Here is a 23,801-nt window from a genome sequence, read left to right as displayed (position 1 = left end):
CATCCAGTCAGATTTACTGTGACTGGACGCTGCTGACCGCTCTGTTACGTGTCACGCAGCCATGTTGCTCTCTCAAAGCAGAAATGTCTTGTTTTGGGGTTTTTTCTAAAACAATGACAACTATGCATTCTTTATAATACTGATCAATCCAAATCTTGTAACCCACAGTTAGAGCATCCAATTGAGTAACACGTAAAAACTCTGCGATGATTTTAGCTCAGAAAACAAAACTAAAGCTCGGTTCCTCTCTTGTTTGTTGAGTAACTCCGGGAGCATCTGCAGCTGCACAGATGGAGATAAGAGATGCTGCAGTGATGGAGATAAACAGAGTCAGAAACAAATATGAAACTACTGCTTCCACAAATACGCACAGATGTCTCAGAGGGGCGGAGGTACATTTGTGTCTTTATTATTCAATTAAAAGAAAAGTTGATTTAAACAAAAAAGATATTTTCAATCAAAACAAACTTCACTTCAATAAAAAAAAAACCAAAATTGTGTTTAAACCCTTTTTTTCTTTGATTGAAAATGTTTTTTTTTATTATTAAGTGAGTTATTATTTGATTGAAAATATATTTTTTGTTTAAATCAACTTTTCTTTTGATTAAATAATAAAGATGCAAATGTATCTCCATAGCGTGGGGGTCAGATTTTTATTCAGGGGCAATTAGAGTTCATTAGGTGAATGAGACGTTATGGAACGAGTGGCATGATGTGTTGGTGTTCATGTGTGTGTGTGTTTGTGTGTGTGTGAGCTCCACAGTAGGAGATCATGGATAAGTGCTCCAAATGAGCTGTGATGGGATCAGACTGTTTAAAGCCCCCCTGAAGACCCTGAAGCTGCTCCTAATTTCCCCCATAAGACCTGCAGAGCCTCCCTGAGCTTCATTACTAACCGTGTTAGTATCATCGCCCTGACATTAAAGCTACCTACCCCCCCTCCTCTTCTCACCCAGACAAACACACCATATATTCTATCTGGTGCCATGCAGACATCCTCCGTGACCTGAGAAACACAGCTAATCTGTCTCAGCCCCTCCGCTGTCTGTCCCACACCCACTGTCTCACACAGAGAGAAAACAACCACCCACATCCCCCTATCTTCCAATTCTCTCTGTCTCTTTCTGTCTTGCACAAACACACACACACACAGATACAACACACACACACATACAACACAGAGCTCTCCGGTTACTGTAGATAAAAGCTGAAACGGGGCATTTTTCTGGCTCCGTGGCCTTTTACCAGAACAAGAGGAATGAGAAGAGAAGAGAACAAAAGATGATAAAAAAGAAGAAAATATTCAGTAGCTTCCACCACCTCAGACTTGTGGTCATTAAATCGCTGTAATCGATGCTCCCTCACCGTGGGGGGGTGGGGGTGGGGTTGGGGGGGAGTTATCGACCCAAGTGCAGCAGAGGAAGTGAAGACGGCCACCGCCACGACATATAGATCTCTACTACACGCTGCTACTACTTCTGAGCTTCCTCGGCTCCGTCTCCGTCTCCACTGCAGCGAGGAAGTTTCCTCCGTCTCCATCATCGCTCTGCATCGTCGCCCTAGCCGTCAGACTGGAACGATGGGATGAGGGGATGAAGGAGGAGTGTGTGTGTGTGTGTGTGTGTGTGTGTGTGTGTGTGGAGGAGCAACTGAGGCCATTTACTGTACCATGGAGACGCACAACACAACACAACACAACACACAACACACTCACAGACAGTAAACATGATGGCTGATGAGTGTTTATGGCTCAACTTCATTGCAGTCATCTGTTGATGTCCCGCCCCCGGATACATGAGTCTGTGCACATTTCATAATAGCTCAATTTCATAATAACTCCTCCTCGCTGAGACTGGAAATCTCATAATTTCATTAAATCGCAAATAAGATGGAAATAATCACTGGCACCGTTCACTTATGAAAATGAGTTTGCATTTTGGGCTGTACTGTACTGTACTGTTTCTCCTCAGAGCAGCAGAGATTTCCCCCTAACTATTGATTATAAGAATTAAAAGCAAGCTTTTATTCTAGCCAGTCTTTAACAATTCAATCACCAAAGGAAGCAGCATTCCTCTGTAAAACACAGTGGCAGTAGATGAAAGAGAAATATAGCTATAATTTTATATCAGAATCTAAATGTATTGTCCAAGTATGTGCACATAAAAGGAATATGACTTTTACATATAATATAAAAAGACGTACCGAACAAGGACAACAACAACAGAACAAGAATAATACAAAAATAGTTAAATTATCAGTTCTATTTATCATGAGCAGGGAAATCATTACATTTTATGTAAAAACATGATAAATTACCATCAAAAAAACGGCTCAATATTGATGTAATCTAAAAAATAATGGTTAATTGAGCATAATTTTTGGATTTTATGCAAATATGATGATGAAATAATAAAGAACATTTTTTGTTTTACAGTATAGAGATTCAGGTTTGAAGGAGAAAGAGCCCCCAAATATATAAAACAAGATCAATATAAATCTAAAATGGAATAATGGTGGAATAATAAAGAAATAGAAAAGAGTCTGAGAAGAATCATATTTCAAAACATAAGTGAAAGGACAGTGTATGGATGCTGACAGCTGGATCAGCACATGGAGCGTCAGGTGGTTTCCAGTCTGATGATGTGAAGCGATAAAGCAGGATGACAAGAACGTGTTTTGCCCGTGCATGTGCTGAAAAGAAAAAAAAAATCAGCCTCCCAACGAGACGAGTTACTGGGTTCACATAAGTGGACGACTTGAACACAACTTCTCCTAAAACCCCGGCTGAGGGGAATCGGATCGGCCTCACCGCCGTTTTAAAAAGTCAAACAACTTCCCCCTTCGACACTCACACTTGTGTAACTGTGGACTTTCCGCAGAAAAGCAGAAGGGAAGCCCTGCGAGCACCGACATGTCGTCCAGAGAGGAGGAGGAGGGAGGGGAGGGGGGATTTTATCTGCAGCATCCAAACCACGATCACACACACACACACACACACACACAAAAAAAAACGAAAAGGTCACACAAGAAAATGTGTTGGTTTTGCTGACTCTCCTCCTCTTCCTCCTCCTTTACTTTCTCTTTCATTCCTCCTCTCCCTCACCGATCCCTGTGTTTGTGCCTGTGTCAGCAAACACTGACCTTCACCGGTTCTCCACCTGCTCATTAGCACTCACACATGTAGGATGAGGTACAAAAATAACAACACACACACACAACACACACACACACACACACACACACACACACACACACACACACACACACACAGGTCTACATGCAAAGAAAAAAACCCTAAATCTAAACCTTTAGATTAGATTAGAAAACTTTATTGATCCCCAAGGGGAAACTGCTTTGCCACCCAATAAAAACACATACATCCACTTAACAAACAATACAAACATTTCCATACCATTGCACAAAACTTATCAACAAAAACTGAAAGCTAAATCTTTCACCTTTGCTCCAACACCTGCTATAAACAAAACAAAATAATAAGTAAATGTAATTTAATGTGCTTGTATGTCAGTGTGTGTGTGTGTCTGTCAGTGTGTGTGTGTGTGTGTGTGTGTGTGTGTCTGTCAGTGTGTGTGTGTGTGTGTGTGTGTGTGTGTGAATGACAGAAGTTAAGACAGTTTGTAGTTATCAGTGTGGGAATGGGAGAAGCATGACTTGCTGACAGGGGTGTATCAGGCTGTAGGTGTGGAGCAGGAAAACATTTCCACTCCTCCTCCTCCTCCTTTGTTGCTCTCATTTTTCCTTTCTCATTCCCGTTTTAAGAGAAACAGTAGAGGTTTGAAAGTTACAAAAGAACGCGCAAGATACAAAAAAAGACAATACACAGGATACACACACCGCAATGTGTTCAGGTGCGAAACTATAACTTTGCTGCTCATGCTTCATTCACCTGTAATGTTTTATACACTGAGCATAAAGACCAGAAACCGCCTGTATAACCAAAGGAAACAAAATGCCACCAGCATCGGAGCAGTGAGTTGTTGTTGTTGTTAGTGGTAACATCAGGGCTGTGGAGCTGGATCTCTCAGCTCTTCACACTGCAAATGTAAATATACAGTGAATTTTCCATATAAGGAAGTAAAAAGTAGAAACATATATGTCATATATGTAATAAAAATGCATAAAACCTGGTAGAAAACTGAACAATTTTATCTTCTGTAGTAAAGTGAAGTAATGGCACCTGTTAGTGGGTGGGATATAATACTGTATTAGGCAGCAAGTGAACATTTTGTCCTCAGAGTTGATGTTAGAAGCAGGAAACGTGAACAAGTGTGAGGATTTGAGCCAACAAGGACCAAACTGTGACGTCTAGACAACTGAGTCAGAGCATCTCAACAACTGCAGCTCTAGTGAGGTGTTCCCAGTCTGCAGTGGTTGAGTTATAATGTGGTCATACTCGAGACCGGTCTTAGTCTTGGTCTTGTCTCAGTCTCAGTTGAGCTGGATCTTTTCTCAGGACCACAGCTGCAGACGGTGATTTGTTTTTAACCACAAATGTCTCTCTGTTGTTCACTCATTTTGGTTTATATGCTGTAATTCAACGACTTTAAGATAATTAAATCGTTCTACTAAAGTATCTGCTTGTGTGTCACCATCTGAAAAACTTGGTGTCATCAGTTTCAAACAGTGGGAGGAGTTCTTCTGTTCAATCCAAACTTTAGTTTACCTTTAAAGAGACCCAGGAGTTTGCTTTTGGTTATAAAAGAGTCTCATCTTTTCTTGCCGGTCCAAGAATTTAACCATGCGTGCGGAGGCTCATGGGAAATGTAGTGTGAAAACACTTCGCTTTCTGAAAGTCCTCATAGTCACTTTAACTATGGTTTAGATTGCATGTCAAATTATCTTTTCTTTTTAGTTGAGGAATAGTATAAATATCAATATCAAGCCACATGTTAATTATGAGTATTGGTACTGAATACAGTAATGGTTTTGAAAATGGTCTTGCTTTGGTTTGGTCTCGGTCTTGGACTTGGTCTCGACCCCCTCAAAGTCTTGGTCTTGACTCTGTCTCGGGTTAGGTGGTCTTGACCACAACACTACAGGTCAGTATCTATCAAAAGTTGATCCAAGGAAGGAATAAACAGTGGTGGACCATTGATACACTCTGGTTCTGATAGAAAGGTGTCACAATACACAGAGCATCACAGTTTGTTGTGTATTTGGCTGCAAAAGTGGAACCAACATAATATGAGGCAGGTGGTTATAATGTTAGGCCCGATCGCTGTATATGTATTTTCATACATGCATCATATATAAATAGGCTAACACTACAATAAATGTCTATTATCCACATTAATGTCATGTTATAGGCTTATATTGTGACATACTGTATATGGCTCTAATTTCAACCTGCAGACGACCACAGAGCTGGAGGCTCCAAACGTCTGTTGGATGGAGTGAATGAAGTGAAGCAGGACAGGAAAGGAGTTTCTCTCTTCTCTTCCTCTGTGTGTTTCCTCTCATTCACTCTTTTCACTGCGACCTCTCCACTGTCATGAGCAGAGTCTCCCTTATCTGAACTCTGCTCTCCCCCCCCCCCGGGCCCCGACACATCCCTGCTGTCAGCGAGGCATCATCACTGCCCTTCCCCTTGCAGCAGCCTCTTGTCTCTGCCAACCTGCCCCCGTGACACACACACACACACACACACACACACATACACACACACACACACACACACTAAACGCCCGGCTCCCTCTCTTAATGTGGCGACCTCTGAACCGTCACGAGCGAAATATCCTTCATGTGAACTTTCCTCCCTGCTTAACGTTTCTCTGCTGTCACTGAACGCTGATCCGTCTCCTCCCTACACACACACACACACACACACACACGCACACACACACTCATACACACACACACTCATACACACACACATACACATTCCTGAACCAGCTGCTTCATAGCTGCCATTAATTTTCTGGTATTTTGTAAATGAATCTGAGACCTATCGCTCGTCATTGTTAATCACATACAAATTCTACCAGTGACCTTATGTAGCTTAGTAAGTAAACACGGCTCTTCTCTCTGTGTCTCTCTCCACAGTGGTCATCATCAAGAAGCTTGTTGCCATAGCTACGGTGCTCATATTGAGTGTGTGTGTATGTGTGTGTGTGTGAGGGAGGCAGTGGTGTGGTGTCCCTCTGTTGTTGTTGCAGGATACAGACATTCATATCAGCAGCTCAGCTCATTCTCAGACAGTAGAGGTGAACACATGAGCTAACGGCCGATTGCATGTAGACAACAGTATAGCCTATTATTATTTAAGACTCTTCCTGCTTCAGCTCCATAAAAAGAATATGAGTCAGAATTTCCCCAAATTGCCGTCCTCCCCCTTTTTTTCTTCTTTTTTGCCTGTGCAGTTTTCTTTAGCATGGATTACCTCACTGCCTGAGGAGTAGAGAGAGAGAGAGAGAGAGATGTGGGGCTGCTGCTGTGGTGGAAAAGCCTCTGACCACAATAAAGTCTGCAAGGTATATAAAAAAAATGTATAATGTGGAACCAACTAGAAATTAAAGAAGGACAGTGGGATGTTTGGGGAAGTTTTTCTGGGGGAAGTCCCTGAATCTAATCTGTTTTCTTTGTAAACTGAGCAGCAGTGACCACACCAGAGCTGAGATCCGCTGCGTGCATTATTATGATGATGTAGATACACAGCTATGGAGGCCATATGTCATATTATATGATGATGCATTTAGTTCCATTACGGTCTAAAACTAAAGTGTGTCCATTACGATCAATGTGGTGTGTTATAGACGTACTCATCATCAGCTGAGTGTTTCCTGGCATCTGACGGATGAAACATTGATCCCTCAGGAGTTCTATCTATCTATCTATCTATCTATCTATCTATCTATCTATCTATCTATCTATCTATCTATCTATCTATCTATCTATCTATCTATCTATCTATCTATCTATCTATCTATCGTTCTATCTATCGTTCTATCTATCGTTCTATCTATCGTTCTATCTATCGTTCTATCGTTCTATCTATCTATCTATCGTTCTATCTATCGTTCTATCTATCGTTCTATCTATCGTTCTATATCTATCTATCGTTCTATCTATCGTTCTATCGTTCGTTCTATCGTTCTATATATCGTTCTATCTATCGTTCTATCTATCTATCTATCTATCTATCTATCTATCTATCTATCTATCTATCTATCTATCTATCTATCTATCTATCTATCGTTCTATCATTCTATCGTTCTACTTCTATCTATCGTTCTATCTATCTATCTATCTATCTATCGTTCTATCGTTCTATCGTTCTATCTATTGTTCTATCTATCGTTCTATCTATCTATCGTTCTATCGTTCTATCTATCGTTCTATCGTTCTATCGTTCTACTTCTATCTATCGTTCTATCTATCTATCGTTCTATCTATCGTTCTATCTATCTATCGTTCTATCTATCGTTCTATCTATCTATCTATCTATCTATCTATCTATCTATCTATCTATCGTTCTATCGTTCTATCGTTCTATCTATTGTTCTATCTATCGTTCTATCTATCTATCGTTCTATCGTTCTATCTATCGTTCTATCGTTCTACTTCTATCTATCGTTCTATCTATCTATCGTTCTATCTATCTATCTATCTATCGTTCTATCTATCGTTCTATCGTTCTATCTATCTATCGTTCTATCTATCTATCTATCATTCTATCTATCTATCGTTCTATCTATCGTTTTATCGTTCTATCTATCGTTCTATCTATCTATCTATCTATCGTTCTATCTATCGTTCTATCTATCGTTCTATCTATCTATCTATCTATCGTTCTATCTATCTATCTATCTATCTATCTATCTATCTATCTATCTATCTATCTATCTATCTATCGTTCTATCTATCGTTCTATCTATCTATCTATCGTTCTATCTATCTATCTATCGTTCTATCTATCGTTCTATCGTTCTATCTATCTATCGTTCTATCTATCTATCTATCTATCTATCGTTCTATCTATCTATCTATCGTTCTATCTATCTATCGTTCTATCTATCTATCTATCGTTCTATCTATCTATCTATCTATCTATCGTTCTATCTATCTATCTATCTATCTATCTATCTATCTATCGTTCTATCTATCTATCTATCGTTCTATCTATCTATCTATCTATCTATCTATCTATCTATCTATCTATCTATCGTTCTATCTATCGTTCTATCGTTCTATCTATCTATCTATCGTTCTATCTATCTATCTATCTATCTATCGATCTATCTATCTATCGTTCTATCTATCTATCTATCGTTCTATCTATCTATCTATCTATCTATCTATCTATCTATCTATCTATCTATCTATCGTTCTATCTATCATTCTATCGTTCTATCGTTCTATCTATCGTTCTATCTATCTATCTATCGATCGTTCTATCGTTCTATCTATCTATCTATCTATCTATCTATCTATCTATCTATCTATCTATCGTTCTATCGTTCTATCGTTCTATCTATCTATCGTTCTATCTATCTATCGTTCTATCTATCGGTCTATCGTTCTATCTATAATTTTATCTATCTATCGTACTGTCTGTCTATCTATCTATCTATCTATCTCTCTATCTCTCTATCTATCTATCTATCTATCTATCTATCTATCTATCTATCTATCTATCTATCTATCTATCTATCTATCTATCTATCTATCTATCTATCTATCTATCTATCTATCTATAGTAGCAGTAGTACTGTATGGAGTGTTTCATTGAGAGAAGCTGTCAGGGTGTGAGTCTGAACTCGGCCACTAGGTGGAGCCACTTCTCTGTGTAAACTAGTGAAGTTTAGTGTGACTGCTCATGTTTGAGTGAATCAGATTCCTCCACTTCTTCTGACTCACACACTGTGTCAGGTGAGTGATGTGTGTTACGCTCTGACAGGTGTCCATCCACAGCGTTTCAGGCTCTTCACACTCACGGCTGCGTCTGTCAAACTGTTCACACTCGTCTCTCTGATCCGTGTGTTTGTGTTTCTCTCCTCTTCCCGTCCGTCAGACTGCAGCTACACCTGTCACCTGGAGTGTCAGAGCCAGGTGCAGCTGGACTGCAACCAGAGGGACAGACAGCCTGAAAAGACTCCATCTCCCAGAAGCACCGGCTCCTCCTCCTCCTCCTCCTCCTCTACAGCTCGGCTTCGGCACAAGGTGAGCACTTCAAAGACAAAAAATAAATAACGAGAGGTTATTTCAGGAAAAAAAGCAAGCACATGAGTCAGGATTGGGTAATGTCAGGGTTCGTTCCGCAGCATCTCTTGAAGCCTACAGTACACTTTTACATAACCGTCCTCCTCTTTCACAACAAGCTGCCCCAACTCCTCAGCTGTCTGCTTATAAATTTATACATGCGCTCATTTTGCTTTTTGTGGTCACAGAACGTTCTGAGGACCGAATCTGCTCAGTCACATCACCGTCTCGTGTCTCTCCCTCCCTCCCTCCCTCCCTCCCTCCTGCTCTCCACCTCCTCTCCTCTCCTCTCATCTCTCTGACTGTAGATCTGAAGCCTTTATTACGACATAGTAGCTGCATCGAGCCATTATCTGTTCCCCCAGTGTTTTGTTTGCAAGCGGAATATATTTAGTTATCCATGATTGTAATGTTAAACTCTAAAATCTATCATTTCGGCTTTCAGACTCACTCACTGTACTGAGCTATTGGATTTCCAGTGATACAGTAATTATATGCACCCACTCTTTGTGTGTTTGTGTTTGTGTGTGTGTAGGAATCAGATAGAGTGCAAGCCTGCATACTGTTCTTGGCATCCAAGCCTCAGTCACTCATGCAATGCAGTGCACACACACACACACACACACACACACACAAATACATTTGTACAGATTCCCGTGTCATGCACGAGAGAAATCTGGATAACCCTGCCGGCCTGCAGCAGCGCGTTGGCAGCGACTTTATACTCAGGGGGCGTATAACACAAAATTAGACCCCTGGTTGTTTGCCAGGTATTACTCCTCTTCTAGAGAGTGTGAACACATAATACACAATCCTGCTGCTCTGATGGGGATGGCGAGAAATGAAGCGAGCGAAGAGGAAGAGGAGGAGGAGGAGGAGGATAAATAGCAGAGATTTGATCCAAATGTGTTTGATGCTCAGAGACATTGCCCCTTTCTTTTAATGTAGAAAATGTACTGGAACAAAAATAATGAGTCTTTTTTTATTTTTTTATTTTTTTTAGCTTTGTTAGAGTTAAGTGAGCGTTGATGATGTCTGTCTCGGAGGTATATATGAACTCTGTGACTAAGCGCCTCCCCCCTCCACACTCGAATTTGTTTCATAGAGTGCACTCGTGCTGCAGACAAGAGGAGACATGACAGTTCATTTCCTGCAGAACCCCTTTTCTTCCCCTCTGTTTTATAGCTGCAGCTCTGCGTGTGTACTTGTGTGCACGTGTACCTGTGTGTAGTTGTGTCTTTCCAAGTCCTTATTGTCTGTGCATCAGCAGAAATTGATCCCGTTTTTCCCCCCCTCCCTCAATACGCTGCAGTCACAATACACACGCAGGCAGCAGACTGTCCATGCTTCATCGACTCACAACCAGCAGGAGTGTCGTTCAGTACGCATGTGTGTGTGTTTGTGTGTGTGTGTGTTTGTGTGTTTGTGTAGCATCCCACCCCCTTGCACACTGCCTCCTCCCCATAGTGATTACACTGATGGAAGGGGGCAAAGCTGCAGGTGATCAGTCTTCAGCCGACTCCAACCTGACAGACAGAAAGACACTGGCTGAAAAAAGGTGATACAGTGTCTGTTTGTGTGTGTGCTGCAGCGTTTAGACTTTCATATGAACACGTCCAAGTAGATTATATTATATCATTATTATATTTATTTATATATATATTTATTTAAACTTGGAAATATATTGAGGAGCAACCTCATTTGCAATATAGCAGAGGCAAAATACAATCTGCACATCTGAGGACAAGGCATAACACAAAAAATACTTGAAACGTACAACCATATCCATGGACAAGACACAACACAAAACGTTTGAAGCATACAAGCATATATCAGAAATCCGAAATACCAAAAAGTAAAGTGACAAAGATAAATTGAAAACAGAGAAGTCTAGTTCAGTCGATGTGAGGGTCTAAGGACAGAGGATGTTGTTACGATGCCATGTAAAGCCCTTTGAGACAAACTGTTTGTAAAAACGGGCTATACAAATAAAATTGCCTTGCCTTGCCTTGCCTTGCCTAGTTAAAAACAGGAGCAGTTGGAGGTCAAATAAGATGCAGTTATGGATTTAAATTGTCCTACTGATAAAAGTGTGGTATGTTTCAGATGGTTTTGCAGATTTATAACACACATACACACAGAACCGGCATGTGCAGACAGACGCACACATGCACGATCAATCTGACCAGTGGCAGCGGCGTTAGCTGCTTTTTGACAAGGGGAAGGGGTCACTGGCAGAGTTGGAGGGCAGAGCGTAGGGTCAGTGTGGGGTTAGAGGTCACGCTAATCTCTATCGTCATGGTAATTATTCATTATTTCTTTAATCTCACCTTGAGCACTGTGAACACACACCCTCTGCAGCTGCCTCTCAGTTTTATTACCCCTCTATCTGCCCCTGAGTGATTTTAATGTTGATTACTAAGCACCAATTATGTCGTGTTCCTCTATAAAAGTACATAAAAGTGCGACATGTTTACAACAGCAGGTTGTAATGTAATGGGTTCTGGTTCCTTTGCACGCTGCAGCGTAATGTCAGCGGCAAAGCAAAGCAAAGCAGCCATCTTCTTCAGCCTGCGAGCTGCTTCCTGTCACTGCTGCTCTTACGTATGTAAAACAGGAGCTGTGAGGCTTCATATCTCTCACTCAGCATCGTTTCTCTCTGTCTCTGTCTCTCTCTCTCTCGCTCTGTGTAAGAGGAAGTGGCCGTGCTCTGCAGGGTGCAGTTGCTCGCAGGAAGAGAGAGAGAGAGAGAGAGAGAGAGAGGAGGGAGAGAAAAAGGGGGAGGGTGCTCGCAGGCTGATAACACACTCAACCACAGATGGTTGAGCAAGGCGGCGAGAGGAGAGTGAGGGCGCGTTGACGGACAGAGAGAGAAAGAGGGAGAAACAGAGAGGGAGGAGAAGGAGAGTGTAAGAAACAGAGGGAGGCTGAGTGGGAGGCATCTGTAGTATTTTTGCCAAAGCAACGGAGAGAAGAGGAAGAAGGAGAGGAAGAAGGAGAAGGAGAGGAGTGAGGAGACGGTGCAGCGTCTTGCAGCTGCAGCCAAGAGATCTGCTGCTACTGTTGACGCCGGAGACTCAAGGAAGGGACGGACGGACGGACGGATAGATAGAGAGAGAGATGGACGGATGGACGGACGGATGCTCGTACACACAAACGACAGGATAACTGAGCTTCTCGCTGCTGCTGCTGCTGCTGCTGCTGCAACCAGGACTTGAACTATATAAACCGAGCAGAGCAGGATGTTGTGTGTGTGTGTTGTGTGTGGGTAAACAGGTGCTCTCAGGTGAGCGGGGTTAACCTGAAACCAAACTGTAAACTGACTCCAGCGCGTGTGTATGTGTATGTGTGTGTGTGTGTGTGTGTGTGTGTGTGTGTTTGTGTGACACATTGACAAGTTGTGTGGTGTGCACACTTCTGCGTGTGTTTAGCTACACATGACCAGGTGCATATACTGTATATGGTGTGTGCGTGCCATACACACTAACTCTCACACACGTCAGGAGGAGGAAGTGACACATCTGTGCGCTTTGCTCGCTCTCGGATTTCCTGGTCTCCTCTCCGGTGGCGAAGCTGCCGAATCTGAGCCGGGTTCACCTGTCTCGCCCCCCCCTCACAGGTGGGACTTCACCTCTCTGGATGAATCGGCAGCAGATGACGAGGAGCGTTGACGTTTCCTGGATGAAGTGACGGACGCTCAGATGCTCGTAGACTCTGATTGTGGCTGAGGATCACACATCAGCCCTGCCTTTTTTTTTTCTTCTTTTTTGTGTTTCGAGATAAAAAAAACAAAACAACAACCAGCACTTCCTCAATCCATCTCTGGACCTCTCCATGACTGTCAACACAGTGCTGACCCCCTCCATGACCAGCAGTAACAGCATGAGCAGCGGGTACTGCAGCCTGGACGACGAGAGCGAAGACTTCACTTTCTTCACCGCCAAGACATCGTTCTTCCGCAAGCCCAGGCCTGCTGCAGCGAAGGTACAGACCAGACAGAGCTGGACTCAGGAGCTTCTTCTTGATCTAGATTCTGATGTTGTTGTTGTTGTTGTTGAGTGTGTTGTTGAGGGATGATGATGAAGACGAAGGTTGTCGGAGCGTCGGTGTTTCGGTTGGGGGCTGGGAACCAAACTGCCATTTATATCAAAAAACATGCTGTCAGAAAAGCAGAAGTGTGGAGAGGAAGTGGTAGTGTTTGCTTTAGTAGGCCTCTAGGTGTGTGTGTGTGTATGTGTGTGTGTGTGTGAATATGTATGTGAGAGTGTAGAAAGAGGTTACAGTCAGTCATGTTTTGTCTTGTGCAACGTCGATGTGTCGTCCCCGGCGACCTTTGACGCCTCCTGGCAGCTCGTTGATCATGAGAAGAGCCGTTAGCATCACAGTAGGAGCGCAGGCCGGTTTCATCCTCACAGATCATGTGTCAGCCGAGCTAACGGTGTTAGCCTACAGATTCCACGGAGGCATCTTCTCTACGCTGCGTGGGAGAGGTTTCCGTAGAAACAAAGCTAATAGTTTTTGCACTGACTGGAACGAGAGAGAGAGAGAGAGAGTGTGCATGTATGTGTGATAGAAATAGAAAGAGGGTGTGTGTGTGTGTGTGTGTGTGTGTGCAGCGCAACTACTTACTCACTGTACCAAAACCATTTTCCTAGTTACCATAGCAACTCATGGTTTTGTTGGCTCCCCCGTGTGCACTTCCTGAGATTCTGTTTTGGTCCAACTGTACATTCAATTACTTAACTCACAAACTGTGTCATCGTCGTCAGACACAGAAGCTGTAACTGGAGAGCTCTGCAGGGTGTCAGCACATTATAGGTGATTGATTGATTGTTTTATTTTAAAGGGATAGTTCAACATTTTGGCATTGCCATAATCCCTATAGTCATAGCAGTAGGTTCATTACCTTTAATTGTCGGTGCAAGCTGTTTTTAGAACGGCGGAGCAGAGCCACGAGCTACTCAGTGCTACGCTACGGAGGCTAATGGGATTTCTTGGTTTCCCTCATCAAACTCATCAAATACACAATCCAACAACTCCAAAACGCTCTGGTGGACAAGTTGTGACCTGCACATTCACCACGCTATGAGATAATAAGGGAACTGAGTTGTTTTCGAGGTAAATTCATGCAAAGCCGCTGATGCGCGTTGCCTTCAGGGACAGTTTTTCAGCAAGCAGTCTCTGCATTTGCCCCGAAAACAACTCCGTCTTGTAACGTTCTGTTATTATCTCATAGTGTGGTGAATGTGCAGGTCCCACCAGAGCGTTTTGGAGTTGTTGGATTGTGTATTTGATGAGTTTGATGAGGGAAACCAAGAAATCCCATGAGCCTCCGTAGCGTAGCTCTGAGCAGCTCGCGGCTCTGCTCCGCCGTTCTAAAAACAGCTTGCCCCGACAATTAAAGGTAACGAACCTACTGCTAAGACTATAGCAATTATGGCAATGGGCCAATTTGCCAAAATGTTGAACTATCCCTTTAACATTTTATTGACCAAACAAATCGACAGATTAATTGATAATAAAAAATGATTGTTAGTTGCAGCCCTCAAGCAGAGAGGTGACCCTGGTGACGCTGGTTGCACCATAAACCTTTATATGTAATTCTTGAAACTACAAAGACATTTTCATCCATGCAAAACATTTCCAGGCCCAGTTATATTCTTCCTGTCCTTGTCCTGGCTGTGTGCCGCTGGTGTCTGACTTGGAGAAGGTCTAATCTCTGAATAATTGACCAGCTGTGTTTGTCAGCGCGAGGAGTTAGGATAGCTGCCACCACGCTGCCCACACACGAGAGTATTGGGGTTAGTTTGTCTGGGCTGGAGCTGCCAGCTGATAGAGACTGATTTCTCTGGCACCACGCTGGCACAGAAATGTGGCGTGAAATATAATATAGCTGCATTATTATGAGCTGGTGAACACTGGAAGGGGAATTGCTCTTCATCCTCCGCAGTAATTGCACCAAAAGTGGCCTAACCCTGCAGTGGGATGCGTTTTTTCCCAGAAAGCGTCCTCGTGTTTCCCGTGTTTGAATATGTAAATGAGGATATGCAAAGATCCTGTGAATACAGACATGATGCTGCTGTTTATTTCTAAAGGCTTTTTACAGTAAATATGTGTCACTGTGTTAAGTCTTTTTCCATCCATGCGTTGATGTACAGGGACACGGACACATAGGGGAGAGACTTCCATTCATCAGACAGTGGAAGAGGAGGTCACATCCTCTTTTCTTTATGAATTATTTCCAGAGCTGAGCCCTTTTGCTCCAGATTAAGCCAGCCAGCTTTAATGTGTTTTGTATGCATGTGTATGTGTGTGTGTGGACCTGTGTGCGTGGGTGTACCACTGTAGAGCGGTGTAGGGTTTGTGCAATTTCTCCTCTGGTCTGCCTTTTGATGCAAGTTACATCGCTGTCTTATTACTCACAGTCGTCATCATGTACTCTGTGGTTTTGAAGAACAGATACTTCACCTGAGTTTTTCTATTTTACACAAGTTTCCACCTCATTTTTAATGTCACAGATGAAGATTGTTGCACAAAACACATAATAATCTATAAAATATGCATGCATACTGTAGTTTTACATTTCACTGTAAATAGCCTAGTAGTTGAACTGGGACCAGATACAGTATCAAGATACAACAAATCGAGTAGCATGGATCAAATGCAGTGATCTCGCATTTATACAGTGTAATGTTCTCGTTTTAAAAAGGCAAAGGGTTCAAATATTTGTACTGCTGTTGTGTATTTGCATGTGTGTGTGTGTGTGTGTGTGTGTGTGTGTGTCCTGCTGTCAGTGCTGGCCTGTAGCAGTCTCTGAGCTGTGAAATAGAATCAGCGTGTGTTTTTCTCAATTGTGCTTCTTCTCTTCGACACTTGACCCAGTAAAGGCGTCGTTATGCGAGTGCAGGCTGTTACTGTAGCAGTGTGTGTATGTGTGCATATGTGTTTGTGTGTGTTGTGTAGTGTGTGTCATGTTGATGTGTGATTGTTTAATTCTTTTCGACTTTTCTTCTGTGACTGTTGCTGGATGAACTCTGGCAGAACCAATCATGTCCTCAGACTCACAGGCCACTTGTAATAGATCCCAGAGTCTAGTGTTCGCTGGAGATCATGATGTCAGTGGCACACACACACACACACACTTACAGCTTTGACCGACAAAGTCAAGAGTAGTTTCAGGTTAAGGAGGAGGAGATCGGATTAAAGTCGTGTGTCACAGGTTTGGCCAAATGTTGTAGTTTAAACTTTTCCAGTGACATTTCCAGCCGTCATGTGACCTCTCCTGTCTGATCTCATCACTGTGAGAGCACCAACACCGACCCATGATGTCACCCCCAGGCTTGTGTGTATCTGGATGGCATGTACTGTATAGATGTGTGTGTGTGTGCATGTGTGTGTGTGACCCTTATGTAACAGTCCTAGATATCTTACACATCTCAGCTGCCTTGCATCTTCCTGAATTACGAACATTTAACTGGAAAACCTGTGTTTTTATCAGACAGTGACAATGTGCATCGTCAGAATGACCTTTTATTGTCATATTCACTCAGTATAAACAACATATTTCTAGTTTAAGTAACACAATAAACACAACAAAATGTGCAAAAAAAGAACTAGCAAGAGAGCTGGGTTCCAGATTAATAGTAGCAAACAGATAAAATGTTAAATGCTTTTCAGTGAAATGTGACAGTTTTGTGCACAAAGTGTTGGACAAACTATCAGAAAATAAACACATGAACAGTCGAGGACGATACAAGAAGCACCAAGAATATGAACCCGGCTGCATTTCTGCATCAATGATATGATATGATTATTATTGTTATTATTATCTGTAGGCCTACTACACTCGTGTGCTGGCAGCCTGTCGTGTTACTGTGCACATTCATAGCTTCTGTATCACTTTAGTTTATTCTGTGAAAAGCAAAGAAGAAAACAAAGGAAGTCCCCTCGGTCCTCCGGTCGTTTCCTCAGTGCAACCACAGAGCAGACAGTTTCAGCTCTATCACTCCTCACATCTCTCTGTGTCTGTGTCTCGCCGGTCGTTGCCTCTCCCCACACACACACACACACACACACACACACATCACCCCACCATCCTAACCCCGTCGCCCCGGCACCCCCAGGTCCAGGTCCAGGTCCAGGACCGGTCAGTCGGGCCTCTGTCCCAGGACTTTGTGGAACTCTCAGGGGCGGAAACTGAACTATTGTCCGTCTCTATTGTCCTGTGACCACTCTCACTGGTATGCAGAGAGGGAGGGCAGGGCACTGCCTCGGATACATTTAGAAACTTGCATACAAACACAGGAATTCCTGCATGGTTCTTTTCACTTTGTTGATTTTAGACTGGGGGGGGGGGGGGGCTTTCAGATACAAGTCCTCCGCTCCTCCGTGTCCCTCTGGTTCTCCTCCTATAACCCCAGACCTCCACCGTTTACATTTTGTTGTTGGTTATTTATTTCATTTCATTTATTTGAAAGGGACAATACACATTAATGAACATAAGTATGAGTATACAAATGTAAATGTGTCGGAGTTAGCAAGCCCTGCTAATTTACATCCACAGTCCCTTGGCAGGTAATAAACAAACAGACAGAGGAATAAGAGGTAGAGTTCAGAATAAATAAAAAATACACATAGAGTTAAACAGTGATTCACATCATATAAACATTCATACGAATACATAAAGTGCAATAATGTCAGCATGAGTTCTACAAAGTGCTGGGTATAAAGTGGCAGTTTTTAAAGTGCAAGTGCAAGTTTAAATAGATAAAGTGCATGAATAAATGGATGGATCCAAATGTGATGGCCCTCTTCTGCCGCTTAGAGTGGACCAAGACATATAGGAGACTTAGCAGCGGGTATATAAGTCCCATTCTCACACACATACATACAAAGACAATGTCCGGAGTGCAATATAGAAAAATATTGTTATTATCCAACCGTTTTGTGTTTTCATGTAGAACCACAACCAACCAGGCTTCTTATATCCATCCTCTGCTGTGCAGTGTGTTTACCATGAGACTTTACAGATCAGTTGCACAGAGGAGTGGCTGCTGATGAGAGCTGTGGTGATATAAAGGCAGTTATCAAAATGAACTGAGATACGTGGGCGGAAAAATCCCCCCAGTTCCCACTCCAAACACCGACCTTCAGTTTCTAACGTTGTATCGTTATCTCCTCTTCTTCTTCCTCTTGTTCTTCTTTTTTTTTTTTTTATTGCTGACTGTTCAGCAGCAGGAGGAGCTGAGCTACACTTGCTCTGTGTGTGAATGTGAATGTGTGTGTGTGTGTCATTCAATCTATAGCACACAGAGAAACACATGCGCTTACACACATACACACACTGCATCTGTGTTGAATGAAGCGGTGACTTCATCACACAACCTGAGGACTCCCCTACAGAAACCATCCTGCCCTCTATTCTCTCTCTCTCTCTCTCTCTCTCTCTCTGTCAAACACACACACACACACACACACACACACTCTTACTCTCTCTCTCTTTGCCCCAGAAATTGCACATAAACAGGAGAACGGGGGAGAAAAAAAAAAGCAGCTATTGTGAGATAGAGAGGATGCATCCCACTGTACTATAAATAACCTCATCAAACTCTGTGTTGCTAAGGCTGGCTCAGCAGCCGCTCTTTCATCACTCCTTACCCCTTTCTCACATCTTTCTCTGCCTCCCCCTCCTTAACACCCCCCACCTCCTCCTCCTCACATTATTCCCTCCCTTCCCTTCCTCCTTCCTTTCATTGCTTTTCCATCTCCCCCTCTCTCTCTGTGATTCCTGAGTAACAGCGAAAAACCAGAGGCCGTGATGCTGAATGTGTGATTTGCTCCATTCACAACAATTTCCTTTCCCCCCTCCTCCTCCTGTGTGTAGAGCTGCAGAGTTGAGGAGGAAAAAAAAGGAGGGGAAGGGGGGTGAAGAGTCTATGAGGAGCTTCATTAGATAAAATCAGGGCAGCTGAGATGGAGGACAGGAAGAGGAAGTGCCATCATCATCAAGTTGTTAATGAGAGAGGCCACACAGAGCAGGAGTTCAGTCTCTTTATCGACCGAATGTGAAGCCTGAAAATCACATTTTTGTTTTTTAATGCTTCAGAATCAGATCATCGTCTTATTCAGAGATCAGTTCATAAACTTGAGCCAAACAGAGACATTTGGTCATTTGTTATTCTACAGGACTTCTGCAGGAGGACGTAGCGCCATCTGCTGGTAAAACATCCACACTATGATACTAAACTACTTCCTCCGATACTGACGCTTTATCTCTTTCTTTCTTTGATGTTACAGCAGAATGAGACGAAGGAGGAAGAGGAGGGAGGGACAAAAGACCTGTCCGAGGAAGAGGTGCGGGCCAGGATAGAAGAGTACAACGCTCAAATCACTGAAAACGGCATGACACCGGTGAGTGCTCGGTCTAATGTCAAGCTCACAATGAAAGTGGACTTTCTGAGCTTCCTTGCTTTCTTACTTCACACAATAGGAACAGGAAGTTGAGACATAATATAGCAAACAATCATAAAAAGCTTAGAACAAAATGTAGGATATTAGTTTAAAGGAGATGAAGATGAGAAGATCAGTTTTAGTTTCATGAAAGTGAGTTTGTTTATTTTGCAAAATGTCAAATTATTTCTATATTAAAAGGGATAGTTCACCCAAAATTCAAATTTCACTCATTATCTACTCACCCTCATGTCGACTAAGGGCTGGGAGAAGTTTCAGAGTCCTCCATGCCTTCTCTGAGTTACAGCGGGGCTCCGTGCAGCACTGCATGTCCATATGACGGTAGCGAACGGAGCTCACTTTTCTTCGCCCCAAAAAGACACACCAAAAAACATCCAAATACCTCCATAGTGCTCGTCTGTAATGTCCCTCTTGTATTGAAGCCCCGACATGAGAAATTGTTCCGGAAAAAATTAAATAAGTCTATATTTTAAGCTTGTTTGTAGCGGAAGCTCCCAGTGCTGCTCTGCCGGAATCTTGTGCGATTTGCGGAGCCGTGACCTGGGTGTCAATGCAACTTGCACGAGATTTGCATTGTTTATTGTTTATTATTAAGATCCCCATTAGCTGCAGCAAAGCCACAGCTATTCTTCCTGGGGTCCAACAGTATCAAATATACAGTTGAAAACACAAAACATAAACATTATAAAAACAAAAAACAAGTGAGCGATATGCTTAACCTAACAAAACAAAAACAGAGTGAGCGTTTACATTTCTTAACTGTGCTTCATTCATTCTTCGTTATATTAATTGTTCACATACTAATCATATTACCCACATTTCTACATATCATATATGACCGGCAAAGCAGTGAACTGAGACACTGGGAGCTTCTGCTACAAACAAGCTTAAAACATAGACTTATTTAACTTTTTTCGGAACAATTTCTCATGTTGGGGCTTCAATACAAGAGGGACATTACAGACGAGCACTATGGAGGTATTTGGATGTTTTTTGGTGTGTATTTAATCCGCCGCTGTAACTCAGAGAAGGCACGGAGGACTCTGAAACTTCTCCCAGCCCTTAGTCGACATGAGGGTGAGTAGATAATGAGAAATTAAATTTGAATTTTGGGTGAACTATCCCTTTAAACCACAAACCGACCTCATATTTCTGCTTTGGTCCACATATCAACTCTCTTGTTGTCTTGTTGTCTCTGTGCTCTGCAGGCTTCAGATGGATTCACAGGTTTCATCAAGGTCCACCTGAGGCTCAGTCGACCGGTCACGGTGGCCGCCGTGGAGCCCGCCGGCTCGGAGGGGGCGTCCAGGCTGGCGGCGTCGGGTCAGAGCCGAGCGCCGTCGGGAGGAGGAGGAGCGGAGGACCAGGAGGGGACGGACGGCGCGCAGGGCGAAAAGAAATCCTCCTTCTACCTGCCGTGCGACTGCGTGAAGCAGCTCCACATCAGCTCTCTGACCACCACCGGGGAGGTCATCCAGGGCCTGCTGAAGAAGTACATGGTGCTGGACAATCCCCGCAAGTTTGCACTGTACAGGCAGACGCACCGCGACGGCCAGGGTGAGGGCAAAGGATTCTAACACCTGGTCACCTGCTCAGCATCAGCATGAATATAAAAAGATAATAATAATATATAATAATCTGTTCGTTTGTTTGTTTGTTTGTTTGTGCAGATCTGTTCCAGAAGCTTCCTCTGTGCGAGCGTCCTCTTCTCCTGAGGTTGATTGCAGGACCTGATCCACAGCAGCTCAGCTTCGTCCTCAAGGAGAATGAAACTGGAGAGGTGGAGGTGAGGCAGCTCAAAAAACACTGACACTTTTTAACACAAGCTTCTTTCATTGCCTTCACATTGCACAATCAATCTTTCCAATCTCTTTCCATCAATCTTTCCGTATCCAAACTTTGTTCTGTTGTCAAAACCCATGCTTTTAATTTTGGTGTTCTTTGCTGTTTCCAAACACATTTATACACATTTATACACATTTATGGCTTGGTAATAAAATAATCATATATCTTGCATTGTGATACGATGCGATGCGATGCGATACAATATGATACGATACGATACAATGTGATACGGTGCAATACGATACGATGCAATACGACACAATACAATGCGATACAATATGATACGATGGGATACAATACGATACAATACGATACGATGCGATATGATACGATATGATACGATACGATATGGCACGATGCGATACGATGTGATGCGACACGATACAATACGATACGATGTGATGCGATGCGATACGATACGATACGATGTGGTGCGATGCGATGCGATGCGATACGATGCAATGCGATACGATATGATAAAGTTATACTAACCTGTTGCTCTTGTTTCTTCACTCTTCCTGCAACAGTGGCATGCGTTCTCTGTCCCCGAGCTGCAAAACTTCCTGGTGATCCTGGCGAAGGAGGAGGCGGAGCGCGTCCGGACGGTGCAGCACAAATACTCCATGTACCGACAGAAACTACAACAGGCTCTACAAAAACAGGACCCCTGACCCCCGCACCCCCCCTCACCACCTGCTACCTTACCACCTCAACCCAGGGAGAGAGACTGATGATGATGACGATGATGATGATGATGATGATGATGATGATGATGATGATGACCCTCTGAACACTGACCCCTGCAGACCCCCACCCCCACCCCCCTGCGATCTATTCAGAGACTGGAGCCTGGAGCTGAACTTGCCTCCACACACAAACACACACACATATATATATATATATATATATATATATATATATATATATATATATATATATATATATATATATATATATATATATATATATATATGTATATATATATATATATACAGTATAAACACGCACACACATAAACACCCACACACAGATGCATAACCTTTCTCAGGACGCATATACAGTAAGAAGCCCCACCCCCACCCACCCTCACCCCCACCCCCTACCATCCATACGTCCACTCCCTGCAGAGAGAATCAGGGGCCATGAAAGACTACAGGGTGTGTGGCTGCTGGCTCACTGGACAAGTTGTGCTTTCATTTGCCAAGGACACACACACACACACACATACATACATACACATTTACACACACACACACACACACACACACACAGAGAAAGATCCAAAATCTCGACTCAACTTCTTTGCGATCTCATTTGGGACCTGGTGTGAATCAGTGGTGTTTTTTAAAGACTCTTCTGTCTTCTTCTGCTACTGCTGCTGCTGCTGCTACTGCAAGTGTTACTTATGCATGAGTCTCTTTCAGCTCATCCCCCTCCTGCACATAGAGTTTAGAATAGAAACAGAAGGCATGATTTACTTTTTCTGCATCTCTTTGGGATGGAAGGACAATCATACTGTGCGTTTCTTTTCTTTTTAAAAAAAAAAAAAAAAAACTTTTCCATGGAAGAAAATACAGTAGAATGATGTATGGGGGTTATCATCAAGGCATGGGGTGTTTTTATTACTGTGTGAGCTGGTGTGTGAGAGACGTTCAGGGACAGGAAGAAGGAAGCTGTGTTTGGAAAAAGGACAAGAAAGTGAGATCCATTCTCTGATTTTTCTCAGGGAGCAAAGAGAAGACTTAAAAGGAGGAACAATCACCCACTTCCACCTTAAAGGGATAGTTCAACATTTTGGCAAATTGGCCCATTGCCATAATCGCTATAGTCTTAGCAGTAGGTTCTTTACCTTTAATTGTCGGTGTAAGCTATTTTTAGAACGGCGGAGCAGAGCCGCGAGCTGCTCAGAGCTACGCTACGGAGGCTAATGGGATTTCTTGGTTTCCCTCATCAAACTCATCAAATACACAATCCAACAACTCCAAAACGCTCTGGTGGACAAGTTGTGACCTGCACGTTCACCACGCTATGAGATAATAACAGAACGTTACGAGACAGAGTTGTTTTAGAGGTAAATTCATGCAAAACCCCTGATGCGCATTGCCTTCAGGGACAGTTTTTCAGCAAGCAGACTCTGTATTTGCCTCAAAACAGCTCACGGCTCTGCTCCGCCGTTCTAAAAATAGCTTGCACCAACAAATAAAGGTAACAAACCTACTGCTAAGACTATAGGGATTATGGCAATGGGCCAATTTGCCAAAATGTTG

General features: G+C 42.9%; 1 protein-coding gene across 1 annotated transcript in view; it reads left to right on the top strand.

The window, feature by feature from the left end:
- Positions 1–22,361, top strand: part of rassf5 (Ras association domain family member 5) — a 33,545-nt gene extending 11,184 nt beyond the window's left edge. Inside the window, exons 2-7 of the mRNA XM_085777889.1 lie at positions 9,032–9,180; positions 13,009–13,203; positions 19,516–19,629; positions 20,898–21,246; positions 21,360–21,475; positions 22,062–22,361. Coding sequence (XP_085634015.1) covers positions 9,032–9,180; positions 13,009–13,203; positions 19,516–19,629; positions 20,898–21,246; positions 21,360–21,475; positions 22,062–22,205 — 1,067 coding nt within the window. The 3' untranslated portion in view covers positions 22,206–22,361. The remainder of the gene's footprint in view (positions 1–9,031; positions 9,181–13,008; positions 13,204–19,515; positions 19,630–20,897; positions 21,247–21,359; positions 21,476–22,061) is intronic.
- Positions 22,362–23,801: the final 1,440 nt, after the last annotated feature.

Source organism: Trachurus japonicus, chromosome 5, assembly GCF_045865225.1.
Source record: "Trachurus japonicus isolate A0001 chromosome 5, Traja_1.0".
In the NCBI taxonomy this organism is placed as follows: Eukaryota; Metazoa; Chordata; class Actinopteri; order Carangiformes; family Carangidae; genus Trachurus; species Trachurus japonicus.
This window is presented reverse-complemented; position numbering and strand designations above follow the sequence as displayed.